The following is a 21,092-nucleotide window of genomic DNA, read 5'->3' on the forward strand; positions in this document are numbered from 1 at the left end:
CAAACTTTACATAGAAACCCACCTTGACAGGTACACCACTCGATAAAGGCAACTCTGACTCGTTGACGCTCGTTTGAACGAGTCCTTTATCCAGGGCAAGGTTTCCCCACGATTATCCCGGATGACGGCTCTGTTTTTATTTTTTAAGTGCCCGTCACGTTCGGCTGGCATCGTGGCCATCGGCTGAAGGAGTATTCCCACTTGTATCCACTGTCCTGCAGGCACCCCAGTGAAACACGCAACACCCCGCAGGATAGATCCCCTTGGCGAGCAGGGCAAAGAGCTCGTTTAATTTGACAATGAGCGCAATCTGTACCATCCTCTACCGGCGTGTGTGAAGCATGAGCCCTCACCACCATCCCGAGGCCCCGAGAGGTGACATTGCCACCGTAACCCACGACCCCCAACGCCCTCGATCCTAAAAGAAAGGAAAAGCTGAAAGGTAACGTCTGATAAAGTTCCTCTTGACCCAGAAATCCCCAGCAGATAACAAAGTTCCCATGTGGGAGTGTACACAATGAGTGCTATTTTCCGCAATATATACATACATTCAGGCGCGTGTAGTATTCGCAAACTTTTGAATTTGGCAACGCAAGTTAAGTATTGAGGAATTCAACGTCCATGCCCAGATCTTACGCTTGGGATGCTTGTGTTTAAATTTGTTCGGCCATGGCTTTGGTTGACGTGGACGTGGAGGTAACGCGATTGTGTAGGTGACGCGATTTTGTGGGTGACGCGATTGTGTGGGTGACGCGATTGTGTGGGTGACGCGATTGTGTGGGTGACGCGATTGTGTGGGTGACGCGATTGTCTGGGTGACGCGATTGTGTGGGTGACGCGATTGTGTGGGTGACGCGATTGTGTGGGTGACGCAATTGCGGAGGGCGACACTTGAGTGTAGCTTGCGAGAGAGGGGTTCCAGCCGCTCATTTCCCGTAGCGAGCAAACGGCGACTCCTCCTTGAGGGTGTTCTGAAAGAGAGCGCAAACAGACACAGCGTCGCGTGCGGTCGTGATCTTCGGTCACACGGACGTATCTGTAATGGGGATGTGGAGTGGCGTTTGGTGGGGTTGAGGGGGATCCACTTTGGGCGAGTGTTTGCACACTGCTGTTGACTCGCAGTGACGTCAAACCTTCATCGAGTCCCTGCTGTTGTGATGTGTGTGGACGTGAACAACGGGGAGACGTGCTTGCTGCTGTGCACAGTTACAACTCTTTCCCCAAGAAGGACCGTCTAATTTACTACTGTAATGAGCCTAGAATATTTGTATGGCCCGCGCGTGACGTCACTCCACGTTGGCCAGCCCCCCTCATTAATAATCATGAACAGGTGACGTCCTCCAAATCGACACCCCCCCCCTTTCATTAATAATAATTAGCTGGTGACGTCACTCCACATGGGGGGGGGCGAGGCGCCTCCTCCCCCCTCCTGAGCGTCAACTTACAAACCTCACTTAAAAGGCAGAACCCTCACGTCACGCGATCTCCGTAACGCTGTTGAGTCATCAAAGTAAAAAGGACGTCATGATGAACAAGGGATTATAATCTTAAAATGAAATAGGTCTGTGTCACCGCGCCCTTACAAACTGCACATGCGTTGATGCAATGAATATCACGTCGCAGTCTGCTTTTCGCTTGCAAGTTTCAGATTTACTGCAATATATTTGTTGTATATAGTGGACTTTTTCTGGGGCATTTAATTTTTCATCCTGGGTAGGAGTCCCAGCGATAAAGAAAAATGCAGAATTTGTTTTGGGAGCCACAGGGCACATTAGTGGGCATGTTAGTGGGCTCAGCATAACCATGAAGGGTTAACGGGGGACAGGTTGGGCCGGAGGTGGGCGTGGAGAGCAAGGAGATGTCGGTGGTAGGAGGCGGTAACGCCCCAAAGGTCATGGAGACCAGGAGACAACCTCAACCACTGCCGTGTGCTCACCATGGGCAGGTCCGTGAGCCGCTCAAACTCGGGCCCCTTCTGCGGGCCTAGGTGGCGATAGGCGATGAAGCCGAGAGCGGCGATCACGGCGAGAGACAGCAGCACGATGAGTGCCGTCGCCACGGGCGGGAAGGAGCCGCCCCGGTCATCCACGGTGGCACCTGCATACGTGGCACGCCGGCGCGCGTGATGGGGGCGGCGGCGGGGGGTACGGTCACTGGGCGAGCCTTCACGAGCCACCGATTACCATCGCACCACACCACAGATGGGGGCACACTTCCTTTCCGAAGGCCGAATAGGGCTTTCAAATATTTGACCGGATCGGCAACACAAAGGATATTTCCACACCACACCTCGGTAGCTCTCACCATGGTCGGTGGCTACTGCTCAGTGTCACCTTCTTCGGTCAACCAACCACCCGGGAAAATATTCAGTGATAAATTGAGGCCTGGCTAGGACGCTATGTAATGACTTGTGTGCTCAGATTTACTTGAAACACAACAAATGACCGAGCGTGATAAAAACGTAATTAAACAGGGTTCTGTCAGGTGAAAAATATTCCCCTCTCGCGCTCGATTAGTGCAACTCGGATGCTTGCAGCGACAGCTAAATGCCGTTTTCAGGGCGGTTGGAAGTGGAAGGCCTCACGTGGCTGTTGGCCGTGTGAAACGAAGTCGTGGGCCGTATGTTGATCACCCCTGCTTAGAGCCAGGTGAGAGCCGACTGAGACACGGTGAGAACTGTGGCCGGTTGCATGAAAACGCCTAAAATAGTTTAATATTTAACACTTAATGTAAGTACAAGTAAGGAGATGAACTTAACGTGTCCTATGCAACCTGCATCTAGGGGTACATATTAGGCCGAAAAAAACTTTGATAACTGACAAACTCATTGCCCACACGGTCGGGTGTTTGTGACAGTAAGCGGATTGAGTGCATGTCAATCATTAAGATCGTTGTGCGGCCATCTGTGGGGCGGTAGCAATAAAAACAACAGCGGATTGTAGAGAACGCCGATGAAGGTCGCGCGAGTGCTATATACGTGGGGTTATCAGGTTTCTCTTCCCACACCCCTCCATTGCCGAGCAGAACACAGTGCACTGCTGCTGTCAACTTTAATTGAGGTCCAATTATTAAAGCGAGTTCCATTAAAGCCACCTCAATCGCGTTACATTTCCAACAAAGACCACCTTCAGAGATTTCTGTTAACCGTCTCCCATTGCACCAACCCTGACCCTAACCCGACGGTTCGAAACCCGAGCTGAAATGGAATTCCACCGGAGATCGCTCCAAAGCGCGACCGTCTTACCCGCTTCTCCCGTGCCGTTCACTGGGGGAGAGAAGAAGAAAACGCGCACAAGTAAGACTGGGCGCCGATGGTTCATTCAGCAGACAAACGTGAAGGCCGACCCACGTGGGCCAATATGCCTCTCCCAAATGCACGTGGCAGAACAGGTGGCAACACCCTGATGCTGAATTAAATTTGATTCTGGGGGGTGGCAGGGCTGTTGTTTTTTTTTTGGGAGGGGGGGGGGCCTCTTTGTTTATAGGATTCAAATTTCCTTAACCTTTATAACCCCCACCCGTGCCCAATGATGCCAAAAACTCAATCGTTATTCACCCTGGTTATTTCAGTGCTTCTTTGTAAACGCGATGAACGAATTGTAAAGCTAAATCAAAGTTAAAATGAACAAAACTTTTAACTTTGGCTCATAACCCACGGTGATACAGCAATGCTATGGTTTTCATTGCCATTTCATTTTATCAAAGTGCTGCAGGATTTTTCTTCAACCATTTTAAAGTTATCTATTTGTGTATTTTATATGATATACATATTTATACAGTGCCTTAATCCAAGGCGCTTTAAAACGGTTATATAATTGTACATAACATGATAATGGTTGAAACAGAGAGTGGGGTTATTAAAAGTGGTGATATAGTTATGGTGACGGGAGAACAGGTGGGTGAGGTGTAGGGGTAGTGATAGGTGTAGGGGTAGTAATAGGGGTAGTGATAGGGGTAGTGATAGGTGTAGGGGTAGTAATAGGTGTAGGGGTAGTAATAGGTGTAGGGGTAGTGATAGGGGTTGGGCTAGTGATGGGGATTGGGGTCGTGATAGGGGTAATGATTTGGGTAGGGGTAGTGATAGGTGTAGGGGTAGTGATAGTGATTTGAGTAGAGATAGTGATGGGGGTAGGGGTAGTGATAGGTGTAGGGGTAGTGATAGGGGTAGTGATTTGAGTAGAGATAGTGATGGGGGGTAGGGGTAGTGATAGGTGTAGGGGTAGTGATAGGGGTAGTGATTTGGGTAGTGATTTGGGTCGGGGTAGTGATAGGTGTAGGGGTAGTGATAGGGGTAGTGATTTGGGTAGGGGTAGTGATAGGTGTAGGGGTAGTGATAGTGATTTGGGTAGGGGTAGTGATGGGGGTTGGGGTAGTGATAGGTGTAGTGATTTGGGTAGGGGTAGTGATAGGTGTTGGGGTAGTGATAGGGATAGTGATTTGGGTAGGGGTAGTGATAGGTGTTGGGGTAGTGATAGGGATAGTGATTTTGGTAGGGGTAGTGATAGGTGTTGGGGTAGTGATAGAGGTAGTGATTTGGGTAGGGGTAGTGATAGGTGTTGGGGTAGTGATAGGGATAGTGATTTGGGTAGGGGTAGTGATAGGTGTTGGGGTAGTGATAGGGATAGTGATTTGGGTAGGGGTAGTGATAGGTGTTGGGGTAGTGATAGAGGTAGTGATTTGGGTAGGGGTAGTGATGGGGGTTTTGGGTAGGCCTGGTTATAGCTGGGGGGGCAGGGAGCAGCAGTAACAAAATGGGCTAGGGGGAAGAGATGTGGGTTGTTTTAATAGAGGAACGGAAGCAAGTTAGTGAAGGTCATTTGTTTTACGGGCAGTGAGAGTTTGTTCCACTACACATAACACTGTACAATATGTGTGTTGATGAGGAACCCATCTAATCTAAGGTCCCTACCCCCCCCCCCCCCCCCACGTGAACCCCAGGGCCCAGGCAAGGCCCTCCTCACCTGTGGTCTGGTTGGCCGTGGTGCTGGTGGCCGACGGCTCGCTCCCTGATGCTGGGGTCGGTGCCATCGACGTCGATGCTGCAGTAGAATTTGAAGACGCAGTCGAATTTGGAGATGTGGATGCATTTGAAGGTGTGGTTGTGGATGCATTTGAAGGTGTGGTGGTGGATGCATTTGAAGGTGTGGTGGTGGATGCATTTGAAGGTGTGGTGGTGGATGCATTTGAAGGTGTGGTGGTGGATGCATTTGAAGGTGTGGTGGTGGATGCATTTGAAGGTGTGGTGGTGGATGCATTTGAAGGTGTGGTGGTGGATGCATTTGAAGGTGTGGTGGTGGATGCATTTGAAAGTGTGGTGGTGGATGCATTTAAAGTTGTAGTGTTGGATGCAATTGAAGTTGTAGTGGTGGACGCATTTGAAAGTGTAGTGGTGGACGCAATTGAAGGTGTAGTGGTGGATGTGGCTGAAGTGGATGGTGTAGGGGAAGGAAGTGCAGTGGTTGTTATTGTTGTTGTCGAAGCACCTGGGGACGTGGCCGAAGTGGGGACAGCGGAAGTCGGGACAGCGGTAGTGGTGGCGGTGGTGGTGGCGTTGGTGGTGGTGGTGCCGGCAGCGGCGGTGGTGGTGCTGACGGGAATCGCCACGGCTGGTGTTGTTGTTGCCACTCTGCTGGTTGACACCGCAATTGTTGATGTCGCCAGTGGAATTTGGGCGCTAGCTGTGAGGGGGTGGTGAGGACAGAAGCGCAGAGTTCAACCCCAACTCCAGGTCACGTGAGTTCAGTGTTCGAATCAGCAAGGGAATGACTCCCGAATGGCTCTACCCAAGGGTTTCACCAGACTCCAGTCGTCACAACGCTCTGCCTTTCCACGCTCGCCAATCTTTTGCGTAGGCGCTGTGCGCGTCGGATGATTCGTCAACGATATCTCCACGTGATGTGTCGAGCTCCCGATTCAAATTAACACTGGTCTCTACGTCACATGAAAATTCGGTCACAGTCCCTATAATCACTGTTACATTGCTTTCTGGCTTTATTTTGGTGATTTCTAAAATGTTTTTTGGTTTGGCCATGTTTGTTTGTTGTAGTACGGAGTTAGACTGATGGCCTTAATCAAAGTTGACTTGTGGTTGTTGTTTGACTTGCATCCCACTGGGATTTTTGCACACAGCGTTGGTGTACGGTGCATTTTCAGGAATATTTTGCTGTTTTTTCCTGGATTTTCTGTTTGCACAGTCACACATAGTCACTTTAAAGATGTTTTCTTGTTCATGTTTTTATTTTTTGTTTGTTGCGGTTGCACCCGATTCAAGAGCCGAATGGCTCACAGGGTTATACCAAATAAATGAAACTGAAACTGAAACATGGGAGACACGCGCACACACAGACACCTATGTTAATTTTAATCGGCGCTAAGTCACGTGCGGCTCTTGTTTCGCAATCATCGGTCACGTGGAGCGTGTAATGACAAAATGTGTATTCGAACGGCGAACACTGATAGACATGGAGAAGAAGCGCGCTGTAGGTCCATGCAAACAATACTGAATTGTGAAGTAACCGTGTGCAATGAGTTGATAATAATTAATGAAGTAATTAACTCGTGAGCCAGGTAAATAAACCCGTTGCTATGAAACCCGTGGCTCCCTTGAGCTGTGGCACACCGGGAGGTTGGGGAATTATTGCCGGCCCTCTCGCCAGTAGGCGCAAGCGCGCTAACCGCTGCACTACCGCTCCCCACATCACACAGCACCCACCGTGTGTGTACACAGCCGGCGAACCGAGTTCGATTCACGCTCACGGCCAACACCAGTGACGAGCATCTGTGCGCGCCTGGCGTGTTTTTGTATCGTTTGCTGTTGTTACTTTCTGACCCGCCTCTACTGGACATCATCTGTGAAAAAGAGCTTCATGGCTCCTCGGATTTTTCCAGGATAAATAAAGATTCTGAACCGGTCCTTGGCCCTTCCCTAGGTCGACCCAGCCTCAAATGAGTACCTGGTGCGGTGTGTAAACATCACCACTGGGGAGACAAAGGCGGCCGGGCATCGTGTTGGCCACCCACCCCCTCGTGTGCCGGCCTTCATAGGAGCTCGCTAACAGCACTTGAAGGTCGGGGGAACAGCCCGCGTCTCGCTCCCACGCCGATGTGGGAGGGGGGGGGGCATTGTGACGTCACGAAGTCCACGTGCCGTGTGCGCGTGTCGAGTCTGCGCGTGAGTCGACGCTGCATTGTGTAGCCCAGGTGGTGAGAACTCCGGTGACCTGGGGAAGAGTCTCGTTTGCACGAGTGGCTTGGGGCATTCGTCTGCTGCCGGCAGTGGGTGAACGTGGATTTCTGCCGCTGTCTGTGTGTGATTATCCGAACCGGGCCTAGGCCTCGCCTAGGTCGACTCAGCCTCAAATGAGTACCTGCGGCGGTCTGTGAACATCGCCACTAGGGAGACAAAGGGTGACCCGGGCGTGATGCTGGCCACCCAACCCCCTCGCGTGCCGTGCCGGCCTTCATCGGTGCTACTCGCTAACAGCACTTGCCCCAACAGTCTGTTAAGGCTATACGGGAGATCTTTAGTATAATAACAATTGTCTGCTGGACCGTAATTTGCGGCAAGTTTTCTAATTTTGGCAAAATTGAATCCTGACATCGGCAACACAATAACCCCCCCCCCCCACCGCCTTTTGTGAATGACGTCAGGCGTTCTTTAACGTGCACTGTGAAACACCGCAGTGATGACCAGGGCGGCCGCTGGTTTCGAACCGTGAACCTCTGCAATAAGCGGGGAACGCGTGCCAAATAGTTGCCCCCACCCCATCCTTGACAACCACCATGAGATTTGTCTTCGACAGCGGCGTGAAAAGAACACAAACACATTATGTAACGATGTGATTAGGCAAGAGGTGCGACCGTGCGAGACAAATCAAATATTGGGGGGTCCCCACCCTGACCGATTGCTGCACCCACTGAGCTGACAATGTCATTACTACGTCACTGATAATGTAGTTACTACGTCACTGATAATGTAGTTACTACGTCACTGATAAGGTAGTCACTACGTCACTGATAATGTAGTTATTACACCACTGATAAGGTAGTCACTACGTCACTGATAATGTAGTTACTACGTCACTGATAATGTAGTCACTACGTCACTGATAATGTAGTTACTACGCCACTGATAATGTAGTTACTACGTCACTGATAATGTAGTTACTACGTCACTGATAATGTAGTTACTACGTCACTGATAATGTAGTCACTACGTCACTGATAATGTAGTTACTACGCCACTGATAATGTAGTCACTACGTCACTGATAATGTAGTTACTACGCCACTGATAATGTAGTCACTACGTCACTGATAATGTAGTCACTACGTCACTGATAATGTAGTTACTACGCCACTCATAATGTAGTTACTACGCCACTCATAATGTAGTTACCACGCCACTCATATTGTAATTACTATACCACTAATAATGTAGTTACTACGCCACTGATAATGTAGTTACTACGCCACTGATAATGTAGTTACCACGCCACTGATAATGTAATTACTACACCACTAATAATGTAGTTACTATGCCACTGATAATGTAGTTACTACGTCACTGATAATGTAGTTACTACGCCACTAATAATGTAGTCACTACACCACTGATAATGTAGTCACTTCGCCACTGATAGTGTAGTTACTACACCACTGATAATGTAGTCACTATACCACTGATAATGTAGTTACTACACCACTGATAATGTAGTCACTACACCACTGATAATGTAGTTACTACACCACTGATAATGTAGTTACTACGCCACTGATAATGTCACTACGCCACTGATGATGTCATTATTACGCCACTGAAATTGTAGTTACTATGCCACTGGTAATGTAGTTAATACGGCACTGATAATGTAGTTACTACACTATTGATAATGTAGTTACTACGCCACTGATAATGTAGTTTAACACGTAGGCTTTCGCGACCAATATTATTCATAATAAAGGTTTTTGGGTTAGATCGCGTTATTTTTAAATGTGTCGTAACCCTCCACCACCCGACACGGCCAATCAGCAAAAAAGTGTCACGTTGACAAAAGACAAATAGTTCACTACTTTAGCCCACCAGTATGTTGAAGAGTGAATCAACATCATTTAAAATTTGAGTACGACGTTTTGCTGGTGATTACATCCAGCATCATCGGGCAATTCGCCAGAATGGTAAAGCCCTCACTTGCTCCCGGTCTTAAATAGAGCACCAGCAGGGTGACGTCATCATTTAACTCATTCAGGTGCAGTGATTTGAGGCAGGGGGGGGGGGTATTGTAATTATATAATCGATTGGTAATCAGTTAATGGTTATGATTAGTAATGAGTTGTAGATTAGTAATTAGTTGTAATGTGTGTTATTGTGATTATATGCTACATTAGTAATCCGTTAATTAGTATGTGTTTCCTCTATAAGTAATTGTAATATATATTATTTAATAATACGCTTCCAAGCCGCACTAAGCCTGTAGCTGTCAGAGCGATTAAAGTTATTTCTATTTCTCTCAATTTCAATGGATTCTCGAATTAGTCTTTGCCAGTAATGATTAGTTTTACACAACACTTCAACGCTATCAAAATCAATTGAGTGTCCTTGTTGACAAGCATGTTCTGCCACTGCCGACAGTTGTGTTTGAGATAATTTAATATTTCTTTGGTGTTCTTTTAGTCTTATGCTAATGTTACGTCCCGTCTGTCCAATATAGCATCTTCCACATAAACAATCCGATATACACCTTCTGTTGATAATTTAGGTAATTCGTCTTTAGTGCAAGATACTAGTTTTTGAATTTTGTGTACTGTACCAAATCTTACTGTAATGTTTTGCTTCTGCAAAACACGGGCTAATTTGTCAGTTACTCCTGAGATATATGGAATTTTTATTGTTTTAACAATCTGATCGCTTTCAGCAGTGTTGCTTTGCGATCGTGATTTGGCATTCAGTGCTCTGTTAATTTGAGTATTATTGTAGCCATTCTGTCGTAATGCTTCTTTAACGTGTTTGATCTCTCTCACTAGACTTTCACCATCTGACACTGTTTTAGCCCGATGTATGAGCGTCTTGATAAGAGAGGATTTCTGAGCTGGATGATGATGTGAATCTGCATTCAGATAGGCATCAATTTGCGTTTTCTTTCTGTAAACGCTGTGTGTTATTTTACCATTTATGCCATGTCCAAGCAAAATATCTAGGAACGGGAGTGTGTTATTCACCTCCATTTCCATGGTGAACTGGATGGCCGGTTTTTGTGCATTGAGATGATTTAGAAAATCATTAAGTGTATCTTTACCATGTGGCCAGACAACCAAAGTGTCATCCACATATCTAAACCAAAAAGATGGTTTTAATGTGCTCGAGGCAAGTGCTCTTATTTCTAAGTTTTCCATGTAGAGATTTGCTATAGCAGGAGATAAAGGAGAGCCCATTGCTGCTCCTTCCTTTTGTTTAAAGAAATCCCCTCTCCATAAGAAGTAAGTGTTATTTAAACAATGGTCAGCAAGTTTAGGAATATCTTTTGGTAAACCGGTATTCTTTACTAGTGTATCAAGTAATTTAAGCCTTTCGTTCACTGGAACCTTAGTGAATAGAGAAATCACATCAAAACTTACCAGAATATCATCAGGAGTAAGTTTAATATCTTTAATCACATTCACAAGATGTTCTGAATTTCTTATGAATGAAGATGTCCTACCGATGTAGGGCTGTATTTGTTTAGTTATATATTTTGCTAATTTATATGTGGCAGAGCCAATTGTACTATGGGTCGTAATGGGATACCGATTTCATGAATCTTTGGTAGCCCATACAGTCTAGGTGGTTTTGAGGCCCTTGGCTTAATTTGGTAGTGCTCATTCTTAGAGATTAATGAATTTGCAATTATTGCAGTAGTCTTACGTTCTAAAGAATTAGTTGGATCTCGTTTAATTTTAATGTAGGTACTTTCCTCTAGTAAATTTCTAATTTTATTATCATAATCGGCTCGTGACATCACTACAGTAGTGCGGCCTTTATCAGCTGCCAGGATTTGGATATCTTTATTTACACGGAGCTCTCTTAAGGCTTTTTCTTCGTTAGAGCTAATATTTACTTTTGGAACTTTGCTATTCTCAATGGTGAAAGTCTAGTGAGAGAGATCAAACACGTTAAAGAAGCATTACGACAGAATGGCTACAATAATACTCAAATTAACAGAGCACTGAATGCCAAATCACGATCGCAAAGCAACACTGCTGAAAGCGATCAGATTGTTAAAACAATTAAAATTCCATATATCTCAGGAGTAACTGACAAATTAGCCCGTGTTTTGCAGAAGCAAAACATTACAGTAAGATTTGGTACAGTACACAAAATTCAAAAACTAGTATCTTGCACTAAAGACGAATTACCTAAATTATCAACAGAAGGTGTATATCGGATTGTTTATGTGGCAGATGCTATATTGGACAGACGGGACGTAACATTAGCATAAGACTAAAAGAACACCAAAGAAATATTAAATTATCTCAAACACAACTGTCGGCAGTGGGAGAACATGCTTGTCAACAAGGACACTCAATTGATTTTGATAGCGTTGAAGTGTTGTGTAAAATTAATCATTACTGGCAAAGACTAATTAGAGAATCCATTGAAATTGAGAGAAATAGAAATAACTTTAATCGCTCTGACAGCTACAGGCTTAGTGCGGCTTGGAAGCGTATTATTAAATAATACATATTACAATTACTTATAGAGGAAACACATACTAATTAACGGATTACTAACGTAGCATATAATCACAATAACACACATTACAACTAATTACTAATCTACAACTCATTACTAATCATAACCATTGACTGATTACCAATCGATTATATAATTACAAACCCCCCCCCTCCGCCTCAAATCACTGCACCTGAATGAGTTAAATGATGACGTCACCCTGCTGGTGCTCTATTTAAGACCGGGAGCAAGTGAGGGCTTTACCATTCTGGCGAATTGCCCGATAATGCTGGATGTAATTACCAGCGAAACGTCGTACTCAAACTGTAAATGTTGTGGATTCACTCTTCAACACACTGGTGGGCTAAAGTAGTGAACTATTTGTCTTTTGTCAACGTGACACTTTTTTGCTGATTGGCCGTGTCGGGTGGTGGAGGGTTACGACACATTTAAAAATCACGCAATATAACCCAAAAACCTTTATTATGGATAATGTAAGTTACTACGCCACTGTTAATGTAGTTACTCCGTCACTGATAATGTAGTTACTACGTCACTGATAGTGTAGTTACTACGCCACTGATAATGTAGTTACTACACCTCTGATAATGTAAGTTACCACGCCACTGATAATGTAAGTTACTACGTCACTGATAATGTAAGTTACTACGCCACTGATAATGTAGTTACTACACCACTGATAATGTAGTTACTACGCCACTGATAATGTAGTTACTACACCACTGATAATTTAGTGACTACGCCACTGATAATGTAGTTACTACACCACTAATAATGTAGTTACTACACCACTGATAATGTAGTTACTGCGCCACTGATAATCTAGTTACCACGCCACTGATAATGTAGTTACTACGCCACTGATAATGTAGTTACCACATCACTGATAATGTAGTTACTACGCCACTGATTATGTAGTTACTACACCACTGATAATGTAGTTACCACGCCACTGATAATCTAGTTACCACGCCACTGATAATGTAGTTACTACACCACTGATAATGTAAGTTACTACGCCACTGATAATGTAAGTTACTACGCAACTGATAATGTAGTTACTACACCACTGATAATATAGTTACCACGCCACTGATAATGTAGTTACTACGCCAATGATAATGTAGTTACTACGCCAATGACAATGTAGTTCCTACACCACTGATAATGTTGTTACTACATCACTGATAATGTAGTCACTACGGCACTGATTAATGTAGTTACTATACCACTGATAACACTGTGTAACGAAAATGTGTTTTGTTCCTGGCTAGTAAGTGTTATTTCGTAATTGCTTATGCCTCAAAAGTACAGAAAGCGGCTATTATTCCCCACAAACTTTGCTTTTAGGACCAGGACAGTGATATTTTGAAATTGACCTATTTTCAATGAGAAAACGGGCGAATTTGTCTTTTCGTTCACACAAAGCGCTTTGGTGTCTAAATCTTTCGTAGTAAATGTTGTATTACTTGAGTATAAATACATGTTTATTTTGATTCCTATGTTGTTTTTTTCTGACTTTATGCGCACTTACGCTTAACGAGTTGTGTGAATCCGGGGCTTAGTTTCTCACGGAATGTTGCCTGGACCCCCCCACCCCAGCCCCGTGGAGCCCTGACAAGAGGCGACGGAGCGATGCGGGCCCCCGTGCGGGGTTTGTGGCCGGGCGCCGCGGGGGTTTGTGTTCGATTCTCTGACCGGTGCCGCTCAGCCGCTGACAAAGTCGAGCCGACATTCGTCCACGGGGGCGGGAGGGGGCAGAGGATTGTCACGGTGGTTATCGGATCACGGTGGTTATCGGGAGAGATGGACGGATGGAGTTCATCCCCACCGCTTACGGTGCCGTGGCTGGGCCCTGAGTGTTGTTGTTGTTGATTGTTCCACGCTCAATTTTGATTTGAAGTTTTCGTGACTGCAGGGATCCATATACTCTTTGGCTCTTTCGGTAAAGTCACGCAGGTATAAAATAAATAAATAGATGTATTGCTGTGGTTTTCCCCACCTGATGATGATTGCTTGTGTTGCAATCGAAACGTCGTGATTTAATTTATTTCATTTTATACCTACGTGACTTTACCGAAAGGACCAAAGAGTTTGCTCCACGCTCAGCACTTCTCAGCGGTGACTTCGCCTTGCCGAACGATTTATTTTTAATTAAGAAAAAAACCCCACCAATAAATACAGTCGCCTTGTGGTTTTTTTCGTGCGTCAACAATGTTGCGATTGTGTCTCTCAGGCGCATTTAAAGTGACGGTGGATATTGCCGTAGGAGTTTGTACCTCTGCGATTTTGCTGCGAGGTTGAACCACCAGCAGCAGCAGCAGCTATCGAGGCACAGCAACTTGGGTTCGTGAACGCATCTGTGCGGAACTGTTTACAAATCGTGTTCATCCGTGCCCGTACGCGTGGCGTTGGAAGTCTTTACGGGGCCGCATTCCCATCACAGGTGTTTACTCGCTGACAGCACTTGCCCCAAAAGTCTGTGAAGGCTATACGGGGTGATCTTTGTCTTTGGTCACCTTCCAACGCACCGTGGACCCGGTGAGGATTTAACGAGTGTAGGAATTGGAGTAAATATTGCGCGGTCAGCTCCTGCAGTTTTCATATCAGGGCTCTACGACACATTCGACCACTATTGAGCCGTGACATAGGCAACACGGGTGGCGTGTAGCATCGTATCGACGAGGATCGATTCGAGCAACTCACTACTCTACGGGGATTTCTGGCAGAAATAAACAACATAACCACGTTGCAGCGTGCACTTTTGAATCAACATTGAAAACTCGTTTCACTTGAACTCCTTTCTGTGTTTAGTTATGTTGATATTTGTACGTGTCTTGATTTTATAGGAAGGACTACCTTGGTTTAATCTATACTGTAAAGTATTGCGATGTGCTCGCTAGTGGGAAGGGGGTGGGGTGAGTTTTAACTCCTTCCCCCGCACCTCCGATTAGCACGGTTGGCTACGTACGGTGCGAAAGAAGTTCAACATACACGCATAGAATTGGGACTCATCTGCTGCTGTACACCAGGACCCAATGAACCCCTCCCTCTATCTCTCTCTCTCTGTGTGGCCTGGGGCTGCTGCTCCAGACCCCCCCACCCCCACGTGATAACACACAAGGTACGAGTTGCTCATCCCATCACTCCCCGCGTCGGCCGAGACGTTTCTGCTGACACGCGTTCCTCCGTGCGCACGTGTGCGTACAAGTGTATGTGTGTGTACACACATACACTTGTACGTGTATGTGTGTACAATACACACATACACTTGTACGTGTATGTGTGTACAAGTGTATGTGTGTTGTGTGCAAGTGTGTGTGTGTACACACAACGTGCTGTGTTTACAAGTGTACGTGTGTGTGTACAAGTGTATGTGTGTTGTGTACGTGTGTGTGTACACACGGTGCTGTGTTTACAAGTGTACGTGTGTGTGTGTACAAGTGTATGTGTGCGCGTACAAGTGAACGTGTGTGTGTGTACACACAAGGTGCTGTGTGTACAAGTGTATGTGTGTTGTGTACGTGTACACACGGTGCTGTGTTTACAAGTGTACCTGTGTGTGTACGAGTGTATGTGTGTGCGTACAAGTGAACGTGTGTGTGTGTACACACAAGGTGCTGTGTGTACAAGTGTATGTGTGTTGTGTACGTGTGTGTGTACACACGGTGCTGTGTTTACAAGTGTACGTGTGTGTGTACGAGTGTATGTGTGTGCGTACAAGTGAACGTGTGTGTACACACAAGGTGCTGTGTGTACAAGTGTATGTGTGTTGTGTACGTGTGTGTGTGTGTGTGTACACACGGTGCTGTGTGATGTGGGGTGCGGTAGTGTAGTGGTTAGCGCGCCTGCGCTATCCGGCCACCCGAGTTCGATTCCCGCTCACGGCCAACACCAGTGACGAGCATCTGTGCACGCCTGGCGTGTTTTTGTATCGTTTGCTGTTGTTACTTTCTGATCCGCCTCTCCTGGACATCATCTGTGAAAAAGAGCTTCATGGCTCATCGGATTTCTCCAGGATAAATAAAGATTCTGAACCGGTCCTTGACCCTTCCCTAGGTCGACCCAGCCTCAAATGAGTACTTGGTGCGGTGTGTAAACATCACCACTGGGGAGACAAAGGCGGCCGGACATCTTGCACCCACCCCCTCGTGTGCTGGCCTTCATAGGTGCTCGCTAACAGCACTTTCCCCAACAGCCTGTTAAAGGCTACACCTGTATTTAGGAATCTTTGTATCTGTCCACGCGCCTCCGTGGTGTCCACCTGAATCCGTCGATTCCCGCTCACGATTCTCGCTCCCCTAGAATGGTGAATGGTGTGGCTAGGATTATTGTTGCTTTGTGATTATGGTTACATTCGGAACGAAACGCACCCAAGAGAGGCAGGTGCCGTGTGGGTCATCACGTCGCAGGATCGCGAGAGCTGACTGCGGCTTCCGGAGTCCATCATCCAGCAGTGGATTGACCAAAGTTGAGTGATGATGATAGATACCGGAGTATATTTCGGTTTGTGTAGCGAAAGCGGAACTGAGCGATTATTTATTTATTTATTCATGGAAGAACAAAGCGTTTCAAACACAAACATCTCGTGTTGCAAGGGTCTGCAGAGCGTCGACTGACGCGTACATAGCCGAGCAACTACGATGAGCTTAGGTGAGTGGGTAGGTGAGTGGGTGAGCGTGGGTAGGTGAGTGGGTGAGAGTGGGTAGGTGAGTGGGTGAGAGTGGATAGGTGAGTGGGTGAGAGTGGGTAGGTGAGTGGGGGAGAGTGGGTAGGTGAGTGGGTGAGAGTGGGTAGGTGAGTGGGGGAGAGTGGGTAGGTGAGTGGGTGAGAGTGGGTAGGTGAGTGGGTGAGAGTGGGTAGGTGAGTGGGTGAGAGTTTGTAGGTGAGTGGGTGAGAGTGGATAGGTGAGTGGGTGAGAGTGGGTAGGTGAGTGGGTGAGAGTGGGTGAGAGTTTGTAGGTGAGTGGGTGAGAGTGGATAGGTGAGTGGGTGAGAGTGGGTGAGAGTGGGTGAGAGTTTGTAGGTGAGTGGGTGAGAGTGGGTGAGAGTGGGTAGGTGAGTGAGTGAGAGTGGGTAGGTGAGTGGGTGATAGTGGGTAGGTGAGTGGGTGAGAGTGGGTGAGAGTGGGTAGGTGAGTGGGTGAGAGTGGGTGAGAGTGGGTAGGTGAGTGGGTGAGAGTGGGTAGGTGAGTGGGTGAGAGTGAGTAGGTGAGTGGGTGAGAGTGGGTAGTTGAGTGGGTGAGAGTGGGTAGGTGAGTGGGTGAGAGTGGGTGAGAGTGGGTGAGAGTGGGTAGGTGAGTGGGTGAGAGTGGGTAGGTGAGTGGGTGAGAGTGGGTGAGAGTGAGTAGGTGAGTGGGTGAGAGTGGGTAGGTGAGTGGGTGAGAGTGGGTAGGTGAGTGGGTGAGAGTGGGTAGGTGAGTGGGTGAGAGTGGTTAGGTGAGTGGGTGAGAGTGGTTAGGTGAGTGGGTGAGAGTGGGTAGGTGAGTGCTCAGAGTCAGGGTTAGGGCCGGAGTTACTTCGGGTGAGGGATATGGGCTCGGAGGTTCGGCGTAGGTTACCCTCAGGGTTAACTTTAATGGTAAGGAGTCTTGGAGGGTAAGGTATGGGGCGAGTTGTAAGTTAGGGATTGATGCTCGGGTCAAATCCGCGCAGCGCACTCTGTGTGCGGGTCACAGGGGTGGGTTTGGGTGGGGGGTGAAATTCCGGTAAGATCGTGACAGTCCGGATCGCTGTTTCCCGGGTGCTTTGTTCGGACCCCGCATCCACCTCGCCTTATTCTGCCCTCGCGATGCTCAGGTGCCAGGATCATAGCAACATATGGCAAAATATTGTCGGTCCATTGGGATCGATCGTGTGAACTCCAGTGGTAGTGCCTTACACCTATAATCCCCACCCCACAAGACGGGCGCGCAGCGTTCGGGAAAATTTCGAGCGAGAAACGAATCCCACGGCTAGCTGCCGCTCGCGCGCACGCAGTTCACGCTGAGCGTGCGGGAGAGGCTGCGTTAGCCCAAGTGTCTGCGGGGTGGGTGGTGGTGGAAGAGTCACTTACTTGTGCCTGCTGCGCCTGCGAAGGGGTGCAGCCAGACTCCAAGAACCAGCACGAGGATCCACGCGGCGGCGCCCATCGCGGCTGCGCTGTGATCCCACGGGCGAGGGCCGACGGTTCGCGTCCCTACCCGAGACGGGACGGAGGAGGGCGAGTGGGAACGGGCGAGAGGGGGCGCCCCCGCGGTTATCCGTCGTCGCCTTAACCCTGACTGCGATGGACGGAGTGATGGGAGTGCGCACAGCGGAGTGGCGCTGCGTGGGGCATCATCATCACCAGGTCGCGTGGGCGCGCGTCATCGCCGCTTGTACACGTGTAACTAGAGCGGGCGTGACTCGGAATGCCTCGTGCGCGTGTGTGTCTGGGTGTGTGTGTGTCTGGGTGTGTCTGGGTGTGCGTGTGTCTGGGTGTGTCTTTGCGTGTCGAGGGAGCGGTGGTGCCGCATTGCGCTACGAACCAAGGTGACACGAGTTCGATTCCCGCTCACGGCCGACACCAGTGACGGTTATAGGAACCGGTCCTTGTCCCTGTCCTAGGTCGACTCAGCCTCAAACGTATACCTGGTGCTGTGTATATATCGTCACTAGGAAGACAAAGGCGGCTGGGCGTGGTGCTGGCTTTCATAGGTGCTCGCTAACAGCACTTGCCCCAAAAGATCTTTGTCTTTGTGTCCGCGCGCTTGGTGGGTGTGTTTGTGTATACTTAATGTGTTTGTGTATACTTAATGAGTTTGTTCATACTTAATGTTTGCGTCTGTGTGCGGTGGCAGAGTGGTGAGCGAACACACAATCCGAGTTCGATTTCACGGTCAACAGCGGCGGCCCCTACTGTCGACGTGGGCTACACGGGGGATCTTTGTCTCTTGGGCATTTATTCAATTTTCTTTGGGCATGTCTTTGTATGCGTCTCTCGGTGTGTCTGGGAGTGAGTGAGTGTGTGTGTTTTTTTGTTTGTTTCTGGGTGCACATGTGTTGGGCGGTAGTGAACACTCCCAAAGTCCACTCAGGACTTCAAGCGAGCAGCTGCCCGCTGGGTGTAAATATCAGCACCGGGGAGACAGGCGAGCAGGCGTGGCTCAGGCCAATTCAGGAACCTCCAGGGGAGGGCCCCCCATCCAGCAGTGGATTGACACAGAGGGCTGTACGTGTAGGTGGAGCTCGCTGAGGTTACAATGTGCTGCGTATTTAGCGAGGTAGACCCGGGTTACAGAGAAGCAAACACAAAAGCAGTTACAGTAATGTAAAGAAAAAACGAGCAATACAAAACACACACCCACACAATACGGGCGAAGACAACAAAAACGCAGTTAATCGATTCCAGGCTAATGTATACTACTTCTCTTTATGTTATATTTTTCAAAAGGAAATTCAACAAAGAACCACACAAAGAAACCCCCCCACCAACCCTCAAACACCCCAGACTCGAAGTGTGGATCCATGTCCCGGTCACGTCTCTGCGTGGGCAGCAGGAGGAAGGGTGGCGAGGAAGGGTCGAAAGTTAAAACCCACGAGCATCATCCCGAATCTCGCCGTCTCTAACATCACCATGGCAGACACACGAAGGGAGGCGCCCGCGAGGAAGTCCACTGCGGAGACGGAGCGAAGCGACGAGCTCGGACGTAACTCCCCCGCAAGGATTCCTCGTCTGCATGGGGTGACGGCTTGGGAAGGCTTTCATTCAGCAGTGGATCGATCACGACTGGTGATGGGGATGATGAGGCACGCGGAGAGGAAGGTGCAGTTTTGTGTGGACTGGTCCGTCAAGTTCTGTATGCTGGGAGTCACTCATTGGGCCATGATAACAAGTTAAACAATTCATTTATGTTACCGTCAAAATAAATTTCCCCAGGCTACAAAGCACCCAAGGGATATTAATAAACTATTTCAACATATAATGTTCATCTTAGACAAACAAAATGTATGTATTGATTGAGTGTACAGTAATAGTCAAGCAGCTGATCGATGAGCTCACGTGCGGGAGTGGGATGGCTTGTGGCATCACAGGAGCACAATGATGGTGGTGGGGAGGCCTTCGTCTAGCAGTGGATAGGCCATGGCTCATCACGATACATGAGCAGTGGGTAATGGCTGGCGCAGCGTGTGGGATGTAACGCGAGGCACCCGCGCGGGGCGTTTTGTGCGTGGTTAAGTGATGATGATGATGGTTAACAAATACGGGAACCGGTCCTGAGCCTCGCTTAGGTCGACTCAGCCTTAAGTGAGCACCTGGTGAGACAAAAAGGTGGCCTCGCGTGGTGCTGACCACACCATTCTTCCGTCATGTGCTGTGTTTGGCCTCCGTAGATACTTGCGAATGGCGAGCACTTGCCCCAACGGTATGTCGAGACTATGCAGGGGGGGGGGGGGATCCTTGTCTTTGCGTCTGAGTGGGTGAGGAGTGCCTTGAGGCTTTGTGACCTTCATGTGCTGGAGTGAATCGCGAGCCACGGACTCTTTGAGGGAGTCGACGCGTGGCCGCGGCACATTTCACCTGTGCAGGAATGTGCTGAGCAGGCGCGTGTCAAGGTGGGCGTGGAGGCACGGGAACCCGCACGCCCTTGCCCCGGACCTGTGGATTATAAGTTCAACACCATTACGACACGACTGTGCAAGGCCATTATTTCAAAACGTCGGGTTTTGTCTGTCCTTCACGCTGCCACTACCAGGAGGATGTTTTTGCTTTTTTATTTGCAGCCATTTCCTGCTTAATTCCTACACCGAGGTTTAAACGTCTCGCCGAATATTTCCCCAGGAGGCTGGTACAACAGAAGGTGGTACATGACGAGTAGCCACGGCCAGGGCGGGATGTGTACTGGATGTTGGTGTGCGGGGATGCAGACATTTTCCGGAGCTTAGGCCCGGACAGCTCCGGATGAAATTAAATCCCCACCTATACTCGACCAACGTGGCTTTTGGCTGTGAAGAGTGCTGACGTGACGGTGTTTGCTTGCTCTGCTCTGCTGTTCAAGTTGCCACGCACGCAGAAGCCATTTCCACCGCCCATCAACTGTCACGATTCGTGGGCACGATTATAATCATGGCTTAAAGCTTTCGTGACAGCAGGAATTAATATTATTTGTGTCTTTCGGTAAAGTCACGTAGATATGTTTAAAGAAAATAACAAAAAACTACATTGTAGTTTGACGTGGCGGTATTTGCTTATCAGCATCACCAAACCTTATTTAAAAATACGATTATAATTGTTTCGGATTTCTTGTATGGTTTATTTCTTTTTTAAACAACTTCTGTATTGTTTTGTTTATATAACCGAGCTCTCAACCCGGCGAGCCGAGTTCTACTTCTCGGTTACGGCTGA

At 48.0% G+C, this 21,092-nt stretch overlaps 1 protein-coding gene across 2 annotated transcripts; it reads right to left on the minus strand.

Annotated features, from left to right (window-relative positions):
- Positions 1-254: 254 nt before the first annotated feature.
- On the minus strand, positions 255-18,738 carry LOC116948838 (uncharacterized). 2 transcript variants are annotated; one of them, XM_032965978.2, is made up of 6 exons: positions 17,781-18,737; positions 5,484-5,678; positions 4,962-5,039; positions 3,245-3,265; positions 1,937-2,097; positions 255-971 (listed from the first exon to the last, which is right to left on the minus strand). In XM_032965978.2, exons 1-6 carry the CDS (start codon positions 17,854-17,856, stop codon positions 927-929), a joined length of 576 nt encoding a protein of 191 aa, XP_032821869.2. In that variant the 5' UTR covers positions 17,857-18,737; the 3' UTR covers positions 255-926. The 2 variants fall into 2 exon arrangements, with proteins under 2 accessions (XP_032821869.2, XP_032821868.2); XM_032965977.2 differs by having other exon boundaries at positions 4,962-5,678; positions 17,781-18,738.
- Positions 18,739-21,092: the final 2,354 nt, after the last annotated feature.

The sequence above is a fragment of the Petromyzon marinus genome, chromosome 35, assembly GCF_048934315.1.
Source record: "Petromyzon marinus isolate PM22_M1 ecotype Great Lakes invasive population chromosome 35, UKy_Petmar_22M1.pri1.0, whole genome shotgun sequence".
NCBI lineage: Eukaryota > Metazoa > Chordata > Hyperoartia > Petromyzontiformes > Petromyzontidae > Petromyzon > Petromyzon marinus.